Source organism: Dendrobates tinctorius, unplaced genomic scaffold (assembly GCF_039654945.1).
Source record: "Dendrobates tinctorius isolate UK_male_01 unplaced genomic scaffold, ASM3965494v1 ptg000250l, whole genome shotgun sequence".
Classification (NCBI taxonomy): domain Eukaryota; kingdom Metazoa; phylum Chordata; class Amphibia; order Anura; family Dendrobatidae; genus Dendrobates; species Dendrobates tinctorius.
In genome coordinates, this window is record NW_027361917.1 from 36,460,951 (window position 1) to 36,476,338 (window position 15,388).

At 44.1% G+C, this 15,388-nt stretch overlaps 1 protein-coding gene across 2 annotated transcripts in view; it reads right to left on the reverse strand.

Moving 5' to 3' along the window:
- TTC27 (tetratricopeptide repeat domain 27) overlaps positions 1-15,388 on the reverse strand; it is a 635,517-nt gene that overhangs the window by 611,711 nt on the left and 8,418 nt on the right. For both annotated transcript variants that reach the window (XM_073557610.1, XM_073557609.1), the window contains one exon: positions 12,505-12,670. In XM_073557610.1, coding sequence (XP_073413711.1) covers positions 12,505-12,583 — 79 coding nt within the window. In that variant the 5' untranslated portion in view covers positions 12,584-12,670. The remainder of the gene's footprint in view (positions 1-12,504; positions 12,671-15,388) is intronic.

Consider the following 15,388-nt stretch of genomic DNA (forward strand, 5'->3'; position numbering starts at 1 on the left):
CACCATGTCGTGTTTGGAGAGACCCTGATGTGCCTAAACATTGGAGGTCCCCCACAAGTGACCCCATTTTGGAAACTAGACCCCCTACAGAGCTTATCTAGATGTGTGGTGAGCACTCTGAACCCCCAAGTGCTTCACAGAAGTTTATAACGTAGAACCGTGAAAATTAAAAAAAAAAATTTCCCTCAAAAAATGATATTTAGCCCACTATTTTTTTATTTTCACAAGGGTAATAAGATAAATTGGACCCCAAAAGTTGTTGTCCACTTTGTCCTGAGTACGCTGGTACCCCATATGTGGGGGTGACCACTGTTTGGGCACACGTTGGGGCTCGGAAGGGAAGTAGTGACGTTTTGAAATGTCGACTTGATGGAATGGTCTGCGGGCGTCATGTTACATTTGCAGAGCCCCTGATGTACCTAAACAGTGGAAACCCCCCACAAATGACCCCATTTTGTAAACTAGACCCCCTAAGGAGCTTATCTAGATGTGTGGTGAGCACGTTGAACCCCCAAGTGCTTCACAGAAGTGTATAACGCAGAACCGTGAAAATATAAAATATTTTTTTTTTCCCTCAAAAAATGAATTTTAGCCCACTATTTTTTATTTTCACAAGGGTAACAGGATAAATTGGACCCCAAAAGTTGTTGTACAGTTTGTCCTGAGTATGCTGGTACCCCAAATGTGGGGGGGCGACCACTGTTTGGGCACACGTTGGGGCTCGGAAGGGAAGTAGTGACGTTTTGAAATGTCGACTTGATGGAATGGTCTGCAGGCGTCATGTTACGTTTGCAGAGCCCCTGATGTACCTAAACAGTGGAAACCCCCCACAAGTGACCCCATTTTGGAAACTAGACCACCCAAGGAACTAATCTAGATGTGTGGTGAGCACGTTGAACCCCCAAGTGCTTCACAGAAGTTTATAACGCAGAGCCGTGAAAATAAAAAATATTTTTTTCTCCACAAAAATTATTTTTTTAGCTCCCAATTTTTAATTTTCCCAAGGGTAACAGGAGAAAGTTGTTGTGCAATTTTTCCTGAGTACACTGATACCCCATATGTGGGGGTAAACCACTGTTTGGGCACACGTCGGGGCTCGAAATGGAGGCAGCACTGTTTGACTTTTTGAACGCAAAATTGGCTGGAATAAATGGTGGCGCCATGTCGTGTTTGGATACCCCCTGATATGCCTAAACAGTGGAAACCCCTCAATTCTAACTCCAATCCTAACCTCAACACACCCCTAACCCTAATCCCAACCCTAATCATAACCCCAACACACCTCTAACCCTAATCCCAACTCTAACCCTAATCATAAACCTAACCCTAATCCCAACCCCAACCCACCCCTAACCCTAGCCCTAACCCTATCCCTATTTCTAACCCTAACCCTATTTCTAACCCTAATTGAAAAATAAAAATATTTTATTATTTGTCCCTATGGGGGGTGATAAGGGGGGGCGGTGATTTACTTTTTTTTTTTTATTTTGACCACTGTGAGTTTATCACAGTGATCAAAATAAAAAAATGAATCTGCCGCCGGGAAATGCCGGCGGGCGCACTGCGCATGCGCCCGCCATTTTCCAAGATAGCGGCGCCCATGGACCGGGATGGCGGGACAACGGGACGGCCAGGGGGGGTTAGTGAGTATCGTGGGGGGGGATCGGAAGGTGGGGGGAGCAGAGGGAAGGGGGAGGGGGGCAGATCGTGACAGCTGCTGCCGATCGCCACCGTCAGTCGGTAGCGGCGGACGATCGGCGCCGTCTGTCGGCGGGGGGGGTTAACTTAGTGTCTCCAGCCATGTCCGATGCTATTTCAGCATCGGCCATGGCTGGATTGTAATAGTTCATCAATGAAATTTGATGAACTATCGCTCTGATTGGCTGTTTCACTTTCAACAGCCAATCAGAGCGATCGTAGCCACGGGGGGGGGTAAGCCACCCCCCCTGTGGTGAAGCACAAAGGGTCCTGTCAGTGCGGGTCGGGTGACCTTTCCGTGACCCCGGTCACCCGACCCGCAGGGGGGCTTTAAACTCATGACACAGCGTATGCATCATGAGTCGGATTGGCACCGACTTTCATGACGTATACGCTGTGTCACAGGTCGGGAAGGAGTTAACAAGAACCTTTCATCAAATGCTTAACTTAGCACAAGATGTAATGGTTAAAGATCAGATTTTTTTATGCACCTCTATTGCGGGTTGTTGTTTTCTTCTTTGTTTTTCCTTTTTGTATTGAAAATTTCAATAAAAATTACTTTAATTAAAAAAAAGATCAGATTTTTTTAATTATTTCATCTACCTCTTTGTTGTGAAGATATTAGTAATCATAGTATTTGACACCTAATGAGTTATTTTTCATCTAATGAGCGTTGTCAGAGATTTTTCATTGAGGTGTGTACTTCTTCCCCCTATATGACATAGCCTAATAAGCAGGCAGCAACACTCAGGAAAAAGAACACCCCCCCATACACACACAAGAGCACTAAACTGGCTACTCCAGTGTGGGATGTAATGATACCCAGCCTGGTCTTACTACAGGGTGATTACAAGTTGCTGTGAGTACAACAGTCATAGGTGTGATTACTGATACCTTTTAGCTTTTATCTCCTGACAGTCAATGTTCGGGGAGGGATAATAGTAAAAATCCCAGCTGCATATTAAATGCCAAGGTGGTGATATTAATAATGGCCCACCTTATAGAAACCAACACCAACTCCAAAAAACATGTGGGCGAAAGGAGAATCAGGAGTAACAGGTGAATTAAGTAAAAGCAGATGTACTGTAAATTTTATTAAAATATCATAAAAATGGAAAATTCATATACAGTAACAAAAGACAACAAAATAACACAAATACACCCAGGTCACCCAAAACAGGGCAGAGAGATCAAACATATCTATATGTGTCAAACAGTCAGACATGTGAAGCCTTAAACCACGTGGTAAGCTCAAAAGGAAACCATCCAAAAAAGGCATGCAACAGCCAGTGACACAATATCAGGTAATATTGGAGAGCTTGCCAGCGGTATGGAGGGTGACCAAGGACCGGCTGTAAAAGCCCCGACGCGCATTTCACGGGTACAGGACGCCGCTTTATGGAGGGGATGTGTTCAGGTGCAACAAAAGGACGTTCAAATAGTCCCAGTCACATGGCCTCTATGGACCAATGGCACACTTGGCGCATGCGCATTGCACACAACTGGTCCTGTACCTACAGAACAGAACGTCATGCATCACAGCGCACGCGCGGGGAGGAGGGTAACCCTGGGTGTGCGCCGGAGACATAAAGATGTCTGGCTGCATGCAGGACACAGTGGGCAGCAGCGCGCATGCGCGCGGCCAAAGAGACCTCAGAGGATAGTACAACGCTCTTAAAGTCAGGTACCGACACATACATGGCCCATTTAATTGTGTATATCTGCAATAACATATATTAACAATAATATGGAACACAATATTTACCACAGACATATTAAGAATGACAGAAAGCAAATAATATACAAGTTTCCAAACTTTTCATACATATAACAACAGTTGACGGTGGTATAATAGTCCATACATACTGTGAAGAATAATCTTCCACTGACATAGTGATATCGTGCCAGATACAAATGCCATTAAAGTAGGGACTAGTGATGAGCGAGTATACTCGTTACTCGAGATTTCCCGAGCATGCTCGGGTGATCTCCGAGTATTTAAATGTGCTTGGAGATTTTGTTTCTGTTGCCGTATCTGTATAATTTGTGGCTGCTAGCCAGCCTGAATACACGTGGGGATTTCCTAACAAACAGGCAAAAATACAAAAAACATCTGGAGAACTGGGATACAGAGCATGAGAACAGGATGGCCCAAACCACTCATAAGGATTAAGCAGCCATTACAAAAAGGAGGCAAAACTAAAGGATTCATTCGGCCCCTAGGGGCCATGGTATCTAGGGTCATTATCCACCTAGTTTCCATCTGGGCAAGGAGTTTTTTATTGTCACCCCCTCAATACCCATATGGAGGACGTCCACCCCCCTAACCCTGAGTGATTTTGCAGCAGAACCGTGATGGAGCTTAAAATGGCGAGGAATAATTTTTAAATCAGATAGATCGGTCACTGTCTTGGCCGCGTCAATGTCCTGCACATGCTCCCATACCCGCACTCTGAGATCTCTTGAGGAAAGGCCAATGTGTATCTTAGAACATCCACATGTGGCATAATAGATTACGTTAATGTTGCCACATGATATACGCTGGTGAATGTTAAATTTTTTTGAGCCATCCAAAGAGTTAAAGGTGGAGCAGCGTAGGACTTTGGCGCAGGCAGGACAGTTGCACCATGGAATAGAGCCCCAAATAGGGCCCCTTGTATCAAAAGGATTGTGAGAGGCAGGGGTTTAGTGGCTCCTGAACAGTTAGTCATTTAGATTTTTAGACCTCCTTGGGGACATTGGGGGGGGGGGAGCTACCCAGAAGGGACCCCAGGGAAGGCACAAGCCCCAAAAATGGCCCAGTGTTATGCCAAAATATCTCGCATATTGTCCCACTCATGGTTATAGGTGGAGATGAACTAAATGGGTCAATCACCACCCGCACTGTTAGGGCTCTGAGTCGAATGTAGGAGGTTAATATGTGGAGATTTTCTTGCTATGGCTATAACCGCGGGTCTCAAAACGGGTTTTCAAATCCGTGGCTTTTGCCTCGAATTTAGTGTCAGAGGAGCAAATCCGTCTCACCCTGAGGAACTGTCCGACCGGGACGGCCCTAATGGTGGCTGAATTGTGGGTTGACGTGGATGTGTTAAAGAGTTAACAGATGTAGGCTTTCTATAGACATTCGTCTGGATCTGCCGGTTGATGTCAATCTCCAGCAAGATGTCCAGAAAGTCAATTTTCTTGGCATCAAAAGCATAGGTCAGCCGGATATTAGATGTATTTTGTCATTAAGCTATGCCATAAAATCATTGAGCTGATGCACCGTCACATCCCACAACAACAAAACAAATATTCGGGAAGGGGCAGTACAGATGAGTTTAGCTGTGTCACATTACAAAAGCTTCTATCAGCTCTTTTTTTTAAGCACAATTATCTCTGATGTACTACTCCTTCCCCCACTGCCTGTTAAGAGATGAGACAAATCACAGTTATCCCACTCATCGAGATGAAAGTTTCACTGATTTATTGACATATCTTAAACATGTCAAGTCGGGGGAGTGACATAAGGAGTGCAAGGAAGGCTGAGAACGGCCGTTTCGCGCTGCTCGAGCGCTTCAACGGGTCCGCTCGAGCAGCGCGAAACGGCCGTTGTCAGCCTTCCTTGCACTCCTTATGTCAATCCCCCGACTTGACATGTTTATGATATGTCAATAAATCAGTGAAACTTTCATCTCGATGAGTGCGACCTCTTCTCTTTGTATGGATTCCCAGGATTGACTGTTTCCAGGTCTGGCATCCGAGATTCCCAGCTGCTGGGCTTCTGTATGCCGCACATCATTTGAAGTCACACGGTAACAGCGGTGCCGTCCGCTTTTTATCTTGAGTTTTGCAAATCACAGTTATGTCTGCTATGCTCAACTTGTAATCACTCTGCACTGAGATCACTACATCTCACACAGGAGTAGCCAGCTCTGCGCTATTGTGGGGGCATGTAGTTCCTTCTCTTATATTACTGCCGGCTTATGATTGGTCAACATCCTACAAGAGGAAGAAGTACACACCCCCAGTGAAAATGCTCTGATAACATCCTCTTGGACTTCAGCAAAAATTAACTCATCAGGGGCCAAATATGAGTGGCGATATTAAGTAGAAAAAAAAAGTCTTACTCCCTTACTCTTCAGTCACTATTACATATTACGTTTTATTTTTGTAGCCTAACAATCAGAACTTACATAAACATTAATAGAAAACAACCCCAATGGTTAGTGGTGAAGTGATGACTTTGGAGGTTTATAGGCTACTCATTACTGGGATATTTCTATTGAGAATACTCTATGAAGACTAAGCCTACAACTTGGCATAGAAGCAAAGAGGCTCATTAGCGCTAATAGGTGGAATAATGGAGGTCATTATCCAATAGCCCTGAAGTAGGAGAACAATATCAATCAGTTTAGGATGGTTACATCAATTGGATCGTAGGGGAAGACTTTATAACAAAAATCGACTCCCTTGGGTCAGTAAAGAAATTATAACATTCTGACAAACTCAAGAGGCCTGGAATAATGTGCAACGATAATTCACATCCACCTACATGATCACAGCTAGACTGGAGCGTTCGGAGAAATAGCACTATAAAAAAAGAATGTCTAGCAGCAATTTAAAATAATGATGAACAACGCTAATATCTGAAATGTGAGTGACTAAAGATCACAAGTGTTACCGCTGCGGTTCAGTAATAAGCGGTTAAGGGACAGGCAATGAAGAATGGCAAAACCACAATGTATGAAGAGACTGAACGTTATTGTGGGGCACATATGGTATATAAGCTCAGGTCCCCGAGTGCTGATCTGAGACATATTGATTCTTGACATATGATCGTCTATATTACCTGCTGTTTGGGCACAATATGTAGGTTAGTACTACTCAGAGCTTCTTTTTCTTACCTTATGTGAGACTCTAGAAGGTTTTCCGCTATTAGACAATTAATTTAAACATAAAGAAGCTATCCAATAATAAAATAGTAATTTTACCATTTGAGGAGTCTCCTTTACTGGATTTTTTAAATTTATACTGAGGACCTCCTCCAATTTGCCCGACTTCTGTGCCCCTCTATTCCAGAGTTATGCCCTTGGGAATAAAAGTGCAAATTCCAAATTCTCCTTTTAACTGGGTGTATAGCACAGAAGGTCTCCGTGGACATTTGCTTTCTCTCCACTGACACCGGCCAATCAAAACATGGCCGCGCCCACATAGACGTTCCATGCTACAAGCCCAATTGGTTGAATTAAAAAAATTTAAAAAAAATCAGCATTTTTATTTCCGGGGGCCATAACTTCTGAAGGGAGGGGCACAAAAGAAAAGGAAGAACTATTCCTGAATCAGCGGAACTACAGCACCTGGCTAATGGACTAAGTTTAAATAACAAAATCCAGTGAAAAGTCCTCTTTATATGTATTAAAAACATGCGTGCAAAAAGATGTTGACTGTGTAAAGCAGGAGGGTAGCTATAGTGGGTGAAGGGGTTGCAGTCGCACCTGGGCCCTGGGGCCTCTGGTGGCCCAAAGGTCTCTTGGGTCATAATCCAAAGACCAGTACTATTGCCACTATCCACAGTGCACTCCAGGTGGACAGAGTGCCCGAAGCATTACACAGAGTAGAGTTTACAGAGTTTGAAGTGTAAGCTCTAAGACTACATTCACATGACCTTCTGATATGTCTGAAACACCTCAGAGGGCCACGTTACTGTGATTTTTCTCACAAGCAAAAAACATTAAGGAACAAGGAAATTAAATAGCAAAACGCCTATGTATTGAAACATATATTCAAAACCAGAATATTGAGAATTATTCTTTCGTCATCTTGGATTTTCTTGCAAGCAAGCAAATTTATGCTACAACTACACATTGATTTGCAGATCTCTCATCGTGGCCCCATAAATCGATAGAAATAGAAAATGGATTTTGCTTTTTTGTGACAGCAGCCCCTTATGAGTAGATAAAAGGGACAGTATGAACTCGGTCCTAACCATGCACATTCACGTCTGTCCCAGCAGCAGTCAATAGGAGGAGGCACGCTCCACTGCTCGCAGCATTTTAGCTCAACTTCTGGTCAAGGTTGGTGCATGTTTCTCTCATTTCTCCCTAAGTAATAGGAGGTGACCTAAGGACTCATCCGTGCTGTCACTATACAGCATTTGTCTGCTTGCTAAGCACACGCTTCAAAGCCCTGAATATGCGATCATGGATTTTCTCTGGGAAAAAAAAAAGACCAGCAAAAACAGTCAGTTCTCTAACGTCTATGTCCTCTGAGCTTCTCAAGTAGCTAATGGCTCACTAAGACTATTGTTCCCAAAACCGTATTTTCGAAAAAACAGACATCTCTCGGACAGCACTCAGACCAACGTTATTCAACGGAGCTGTTCAGATGATGTTTTTTTTCATGGACTAAATGTCCATACGAAAAAGATTGCAAGCACCAGTCTCTTCTCTATTTCAGATGAGACTCACAAATTCAAGTCTATGGGTGCTAAATAAAAAAAAATCAGATCCCATACAGGTCAATCATACAGCATGTATCACCTCAGAGTTCCATCAACCACTATAACGGGTGAGGAGGATGGTGCAGCAGTCAGACATGTGCACTTCTGTTCCCTTAACTCCTCAAAAACCCATAGCAGAGAAGAAATTACAGAACTGGGTCCACCAATCAAGGGATCATGGCTTCCAAAGATCATGCATTTATCACATATCCTGTGGAAAGGTCAAAATCATGCCATTAAATGAAAGCCCTATAGACTATGAAGAAACCGGCACACAAGCACCGCCACTGCTCTCTGCCTCTCATTCATCGCTTATCTGTAGTCTGACATTTACAGATAATCAGGGATCGCTGAACCCTATTTTTAATTAAAATGGGAGCGTCAACAGAAGGGGGATGGACCTGCACGGACCAGACATTAATAATATGCATCCATTTGTGATAAGTGTCTTCAGTTATCACCCCTGTCAAATTGCGTTGGAGTGTGATTACATAGTTTTTATCCACAAGGTCTTATGCCACGGTCATGATTTGATGGACATCCATCCTTTGTGTTGTTGGTATGATAGTGATGGATACAAGATGAAAGCTTAAAAGTGTTTTTTTCCTCAGGACAAGTGATATACATCTGTGTTACGATCCATTTTTGGATTAGTGGCAGCTCTGGTGCCACTATAATTTAAATGTAGCCTTTTTCCTTTCAGGCCAGCAGGGGTTAATGTCAGTTTCCTTGCTGGCAGCTGTTGTGTTGCTGGTCAGCTGATATGGGTGGTGACCACTCCTACCATCCTTTAAATAGTCACCTGATTCATCAGCTGACTGTTGGTGATAATTATTCTTTGCAGACCAGCCCTGGAGTGTGCAGCTCTCTGGTGTTAGCGCTGTATCAGCTACTACTTCTGGAGTTTGGGATCCTGTTTCCGGGTCCTCTGCGGTGTGGGGCTTGGCAGCTGTGCCTGGAGCCAAGTTTTGTGTTTTTACCTTGTCTGTCTAGTGCTTGTCACCACTCCCTGTGTTTGTACCATCTGCAGTGGCGACGCTAGCTCCCTTGCCAGCCAATGCACTAGCCAGGGCAGTGTGAGGTGACAGCGAGGGACAAGGTTCGTGATGGCGGCGGGGGGGGGGGACCCGCTTAGGGTGTTAGGGGAGTGCAGGGACAGGCTCAGGATGGAGCTCAAGAGGTGTCCCATCCCTCATTCCCTATTGTTAGGGCCTTCCTCTCCCCTTTACAGTCCTGTTGATTGTGTGTTGTGCTATCCGCTGACTGACCCCCTGTGGGGTCAAGACAGTCTGATTGCCGGGGTTCCATTGATTACCAAATTGGGGGTCCCAATATCCATTTCTTTGTTAATGCAATGAGTTTGAATACAGCAGCACTGCTGTCACTATTGCTGCCGCTCCATTCATGTCAGTAGTACTGAACAAGATGACAGGATATAAGTTCAGGGCCAAGCACAGTGTGGGGCCATCTCTGTCCCTTTTGAAGGTGTCATTTCATGGGTGACAATTTATTTGGTTTACACAAAACAATCAATGGATATGCTATGCAACTGAAAACCCTTTAAAGGGGTTGTCCGGGCTTTTCACATAATCTCAGTACATATCTGGGCTGCAGAATTATGACAATAAGTAATTTACTTTCTGTCACTAGTTTGCACGGTTTTCTAGATATTCTGAACAGAACGTCCAAGGGGGGGGAGGGTGTTATGGCATTGAAATGAGAACTAGTCGTAACCTCCTACTCTACTCCAAACCTGCCCTCTGTAGCAACAACCCCACCCTCCATAGCTACAGGCCCTCCCCGTCCACATAAAGCAGCCCTCATCACACAGTAACGAATTCTTCCCCTCCAGCAGCCTCAGTGCAGACAGCAGAGAGATGCTCCTCCCCCAGACACACGCTGAACAGTTATCTATGGAAAGCGAAACTAGTGAGGAGGGAAAATTGTCCTGTATTCTGGGCCACTCCATGATTACAATACATAACTTATTATCAGTAATTCCTTCCCTCACTGTCCCAGGCTGCTGGCAGCAGTGAGAACAGACTGTGATGGCCAGTGATGGGGGTCTGCAGCTTCTAATCTGCACAGGGGATCGCAGTCACTGATGTAATATTGTGTGACAAAGCCTCTGCTGTGTGAATGAGACGGCTCTGTGTCACTGATGTCTTCACACAGCAGCAGATTTGGTGCAGTGTATGTGTGAGCACTGTGTCTCTAATGACACAAATACTGATGGGAGCAGCCTGTCCCAGAATACAGACGATTCTTCATGTGGACGGGGAGGGCCTGTAGCTATGGAGGGTGGGGTTGTTGCTATAGAGGGCAGGTTTGGAGTAGAGTAGGAGGTTACGACTAGTTCTTATTTCAGTGCCATAACACCCCCCCTTGGACGTTCTGCTCAGAATATCTAGAAAACAGTGCAAACTAGTGACAGAAAGTAAATTACTTCTTGTCATAATTCTGCAGCCCAGATATGTACTGAGATTATGTGAAAAGCCCGGACAACCCCTTTAAGAAAACACATCATGAAAAGTAGCCTCACCAAACCTTGTCAAATGACCAATGCATTAACAGAATGCAGCAGGCTCCCACAGATAAAGGCTGGAGCAGCACAGGTCGCACTTTCCTGTGTGACCTATGTCCTAAGCAAGCCCTATCTGTGTGCTTTTTTCCACTCTAGGCAGCTAACACCTTCATCATCACTATTTTAGTGATAGGGTGGCTGTTTTCATCAGTGGAGGGCACCAGTGCTGCTCCAGCCTTTATCGGTGGGAGCCTGCTGTGTCCTGCTAGTGCATTGGTCATTTGACAAAGTTTGGTGAGGCTACTTTTCATGATGTGTTTTCTTAAAATTTTTTTACAGGATTTTTAAGTCCTTTTTCCTGTCTGTGAGCAACTGAAAACCCGCCACATGCTCATTATTCTGTGTGAATTTTATCCCCTACGTGTGGATGGGATTTTAAAGTGCATAACGTGTGAATTTACCCTTACAGTTGATTTGCTTAAAAAGCTCAAGTAATAAATATGAGCTATGTTGTCTTTTGAAAAACTCAAATATCCTACCAAGTCATGGCTGCGAGGACTCCCACCATTCCCAAGAACGGAGCTCTGACCTGCCCTGTTAGAGAGGAGCGGTGTCCGCACAAGAGCACCACTGCACTACTTGTGGGACAGGAGCTCCATTGTAATTGGGAATTTCATGAAAAACACAATAGACTGAAAAGATTGAGATGCTCTGATCCCAAGATCTGACATGCTGCTACTCACACATTTCTGAAGTGTATGACTTACGTTATGTGCACGCGATGTCTTTAAAAACGCAGGCGGACCTTTCTAAATTTTCCTAGGCAAAGCAATATCACTAGTGGTTTTATCATAGTTATTGCAGCAGTGTTTGTGGTCTTCAGATTCATGACTCAGCTGATGTCCACTTAATAATGGTGCTTACAGGCAGAAATTTCAATAACAGCTTTATGGAGAAAGGTGGCATTCTGCCACAATAATAGTGCTGCATTCTGTGCTGTGCTTCCATCAAACTTGGCTTCAAACATAAGTGCGAACATGGCCTTAGCTAAAATGTAGTTTTAGTTTAAAGTGGACTGTTAGAAATATGGGCGAACCCTACCATAACTGGAGGTTACATCATGTCTAGCCATTGAAATCCCCCAGTTACTGCTATCACAGGGGGGCTACAGACGGCTACAGATTTCTCCAACAGCAGCCAGTAGGTCCTGCTGAGTTTTCTGGTGAGGGAGAAATGCTTCCGAATAGCTCTTTGGCGGTCGGTAATGCGAGAGGACTAGGAAAGAGCGGATCACTTCACACAACCCCAGATCCTGATTGACGAGTAATCCTATCAATATGTTAGTCCCGGTCAACCCATTTTACTTAGCCTAACAATACAAGTAAGAAAAATGAAACTGTCATAGCAGTTACTCACAATATGGACATTTGTGATGCGGTACCCTGTAGGGTGGTCTCATATAACAACCCTGAGGCTGCTAGTAAAATCGTAATATTATGTCATGGCTCAGTATTTCTGAGCAAAGTGCTCAAATCTGGCTACTCAAAAGCATCAGTTACTTGCCCTGTTGGTGGGCAGAAACTGGAGGTGGGATATCTGATGGCGCATGATCCTTTTATTCCCGTGTCCCCCATAGTAATATAACATGACCCAAGCAATATGTCTCCTTGCAGAATATTAGAACATGACTTGAGTTTCTGTGCGACCACCAGAAAGATTTAATGACATTTAGGCAATATGGTCAATAACTCGCGATACACTAGAAGTTGGAAATCCTGTGTATAAGGGTTGTGCCTCTTACCAGCATTTGTCTCATACTGATCATTCTGTGGAGATGACTGAAAGCCCCGGAGGACGTCCAGCTCCAGCATGGCCTGCATTTATAGTGATCGGTTCAGGACGACACAGGTGAGAAGATGTGGGACAGCAAACAAGAGTCGATCACGGCTTGATAAGAACTCAAACGTCTGAAACATAAACAAAGATATATAGAGAACAGTGAATTCATGTACGGGCCAGAACAGGACAAGTTATTGCATCGCTGATCACAGTTTAGAACAAGGGCATGCAGGGCAAAGTCTTATCTCCCTCTGAAGGAGAGTTGGTGACAACTGTGCCCACAAAGACAGACTGAGGTGTCATAGGATGGTGGCATTGTAGGGCACTGTGCAACCAACCGATATAGTGAAGGTAAAGTCAGAGGTGCAAAAAGTCAGTGAGATCTAATGTGTAATTAAAAGGGACACTGTAATTAATCCTAAGCACCATGTTAATGAGTCACAAGATGCCAATGTCACAGGTCACCTGCTGGAACAGACTGATGTCACACTGGGGCACAGCACAACTAGTCTATGTGCCGAGTTACAATTATGGGCTCTTGTTATGTCTCAAAGGTTTGATACTGACGTGTTCACTCCACTGAGGTTCTCTGAAGAAAAGGACTCTCCTAAAAGAGATCCAGACGGTAGTTTTTGAGCCACTGTGTAGACGAAATGCTGCAAGTTAAAGCTCAACGATCGAAAAAAATATCTCTTTAAAAAATATTTGGGTTACAAGCAAAATCACAGACAATCATTTGCTGATGTTACAAATGTAAGGTGGCAGCTGGACAGGTAGTGAGGTTGTGGATTGGAGGTATTTGTCCCCGAGGTGCCAAACTTCGGTGATGTAGGACAAGGAGAAGCAGGCTTCAGCACACTTAGTGCTGAGAGGTGTTTTAATGAGCCTGGTTTATGGGTCCGGGCTTTATGAGCCGCTGGGTAGGATTGGCTGCTCATTTACTGCCAGTCCAGCTCTGATTTAAGAAAGCTGGGGCTGTCTCACTTGCTCTGCATGTTTTGTGTTTTGCAAGGTGAGGAGGCCTTGTATGTGCTGCTGTATGTGCATAAGACTAATGCATCTCCTAAGGAAGAAGTTATGTGAACTTCAAAACGCGTTGAGAGAATAGTGAATAAAATATCATCTTTATATCCATATTTTGGGATGGTGATTTCTACAGCAGCACGTGGTAACATCCACATCTCCTTCTATCTACCTTATTTACCTGGAAGAGGCTGCTTTATTCTGTAACTCAGATGGTTTATGAACTTTTAAATAAGCTGCCTGTTTGTTTTGAACCAACAAATTAAGTCCAGTGTGTGAACCAGTGTCTTCCTGAGAGCTGATCCCTCACACAAGGAACAGAACGGTGATGCTACTATTACAGCTGAACAGTAGCTAGACAGTCCTAGTGCCAGGCTAGCAACTTACAGTTGTGGCCAAAAGTATTGACACCCCTGCAATTCTGTCAGATAATACTCAGTTTCTTCCTGAAAATGATTGAAAACACAAATTCTTTGGTATTATTATCTTCATTTAATTTGTCTTAAATGAAAAAACACAAAAAGAATTGTCCTAAAGCCAAATTGGATATAATTCCACACCAAACATAAAAAAGAGGGTGGACAAAAGTATTGGCACTGTTCGAAAAATCATGTGATGCTTCTCTAATTTGTGTAATTAACAGCACCTGTAACTTACCTGTGGCACCTAACAGGTGTTGGCAATAACTAAATCACACTTGCAGCCAGTTGACATGGATTAAAGTTGACTCAACCTCTGTCCTGTGTCCTTGTGTGTGCCACATTGAGCATGGAGAAAAGAAAGAAGACCAAAGAACTGTCTGAGGACTTGAGAAACCAAATTGTGAGGAAGCATGAGCAATCTCAAGGCTACAAGTCCATCTCCAAAGACCAGAATGTTCCTGTGTCTACCGTGTCATCAAGAAGTTTAAAGCCCATGGCACTGTGGCTAACCTCCATAGATGTGGACGGAAAAGAAAAATTGACAAGAGATTTCAAAGCAAGATTGTGCGGATGTTGGATAAAGAACCTCGACTAACATCCAAACAAGTTCAAGCTGCCCTGCAGTCCGAGGGTAAAACAGTGTCAACCCGTACTATCCATCGGCGTCTGAATGAAAAGGGACTGTATGGTAGGAGACCCAGGAAGACCCCACTTCTTACCCCGAAACATAAAAAAGCCAGGCTGAAGTTTGCCAAAACTTACCTGAAAAAGCCTAAAACGTTTTGGAAGAATGTTCTCTGGTCAGATGAGACAAAAGTAGAGCTTTTTGGGCAAAGGCATCAACATAGAGTTTACAGGAGAAAAAAAGAGGCATTCAAAGAAAAGAACACGGTCCCTACAGTCAAACATGGCGGAGGTTCCCTGATGTTTTGGGGTTGCTTTGCTGCCTCTGGCACTGGACTGCTTGACCGTGTTCATGGCATTATGAAGTCTGAAGACTACCAACAAATTCTGCAGCATAATGTAGGGCCCAGTGTGAGAAAGCTGGGTCTCCCTCAGAGGTCATGGGTCTTCCAGCAGGACAATGACCCAAAACACACTTCAAAAAGCACTAGAAAATGGTTTGACAGAAAGCACTGGAGACTTCTAAGGTGGCCAGCAATGAGTCCAGACCTGAATCCCATAGAACACCTGTGGAGAGATCTAAAAATGGCAGTTTGGAGAAGGCACCCTTCTAATATCAGGGACGTGGAGCAGTTTGCCAAAGAAGAATAGTCTAAAATTCCAGCAGAGCATTGTAAGAAACTCATTGATGGTTACCGGAAGCGGTTGGTCGCAGTTATTTTGGCTAAAGGTTGTGCAACCAAGTATTAGGCTGAGGGTGCCAATACTTTTGTCTGG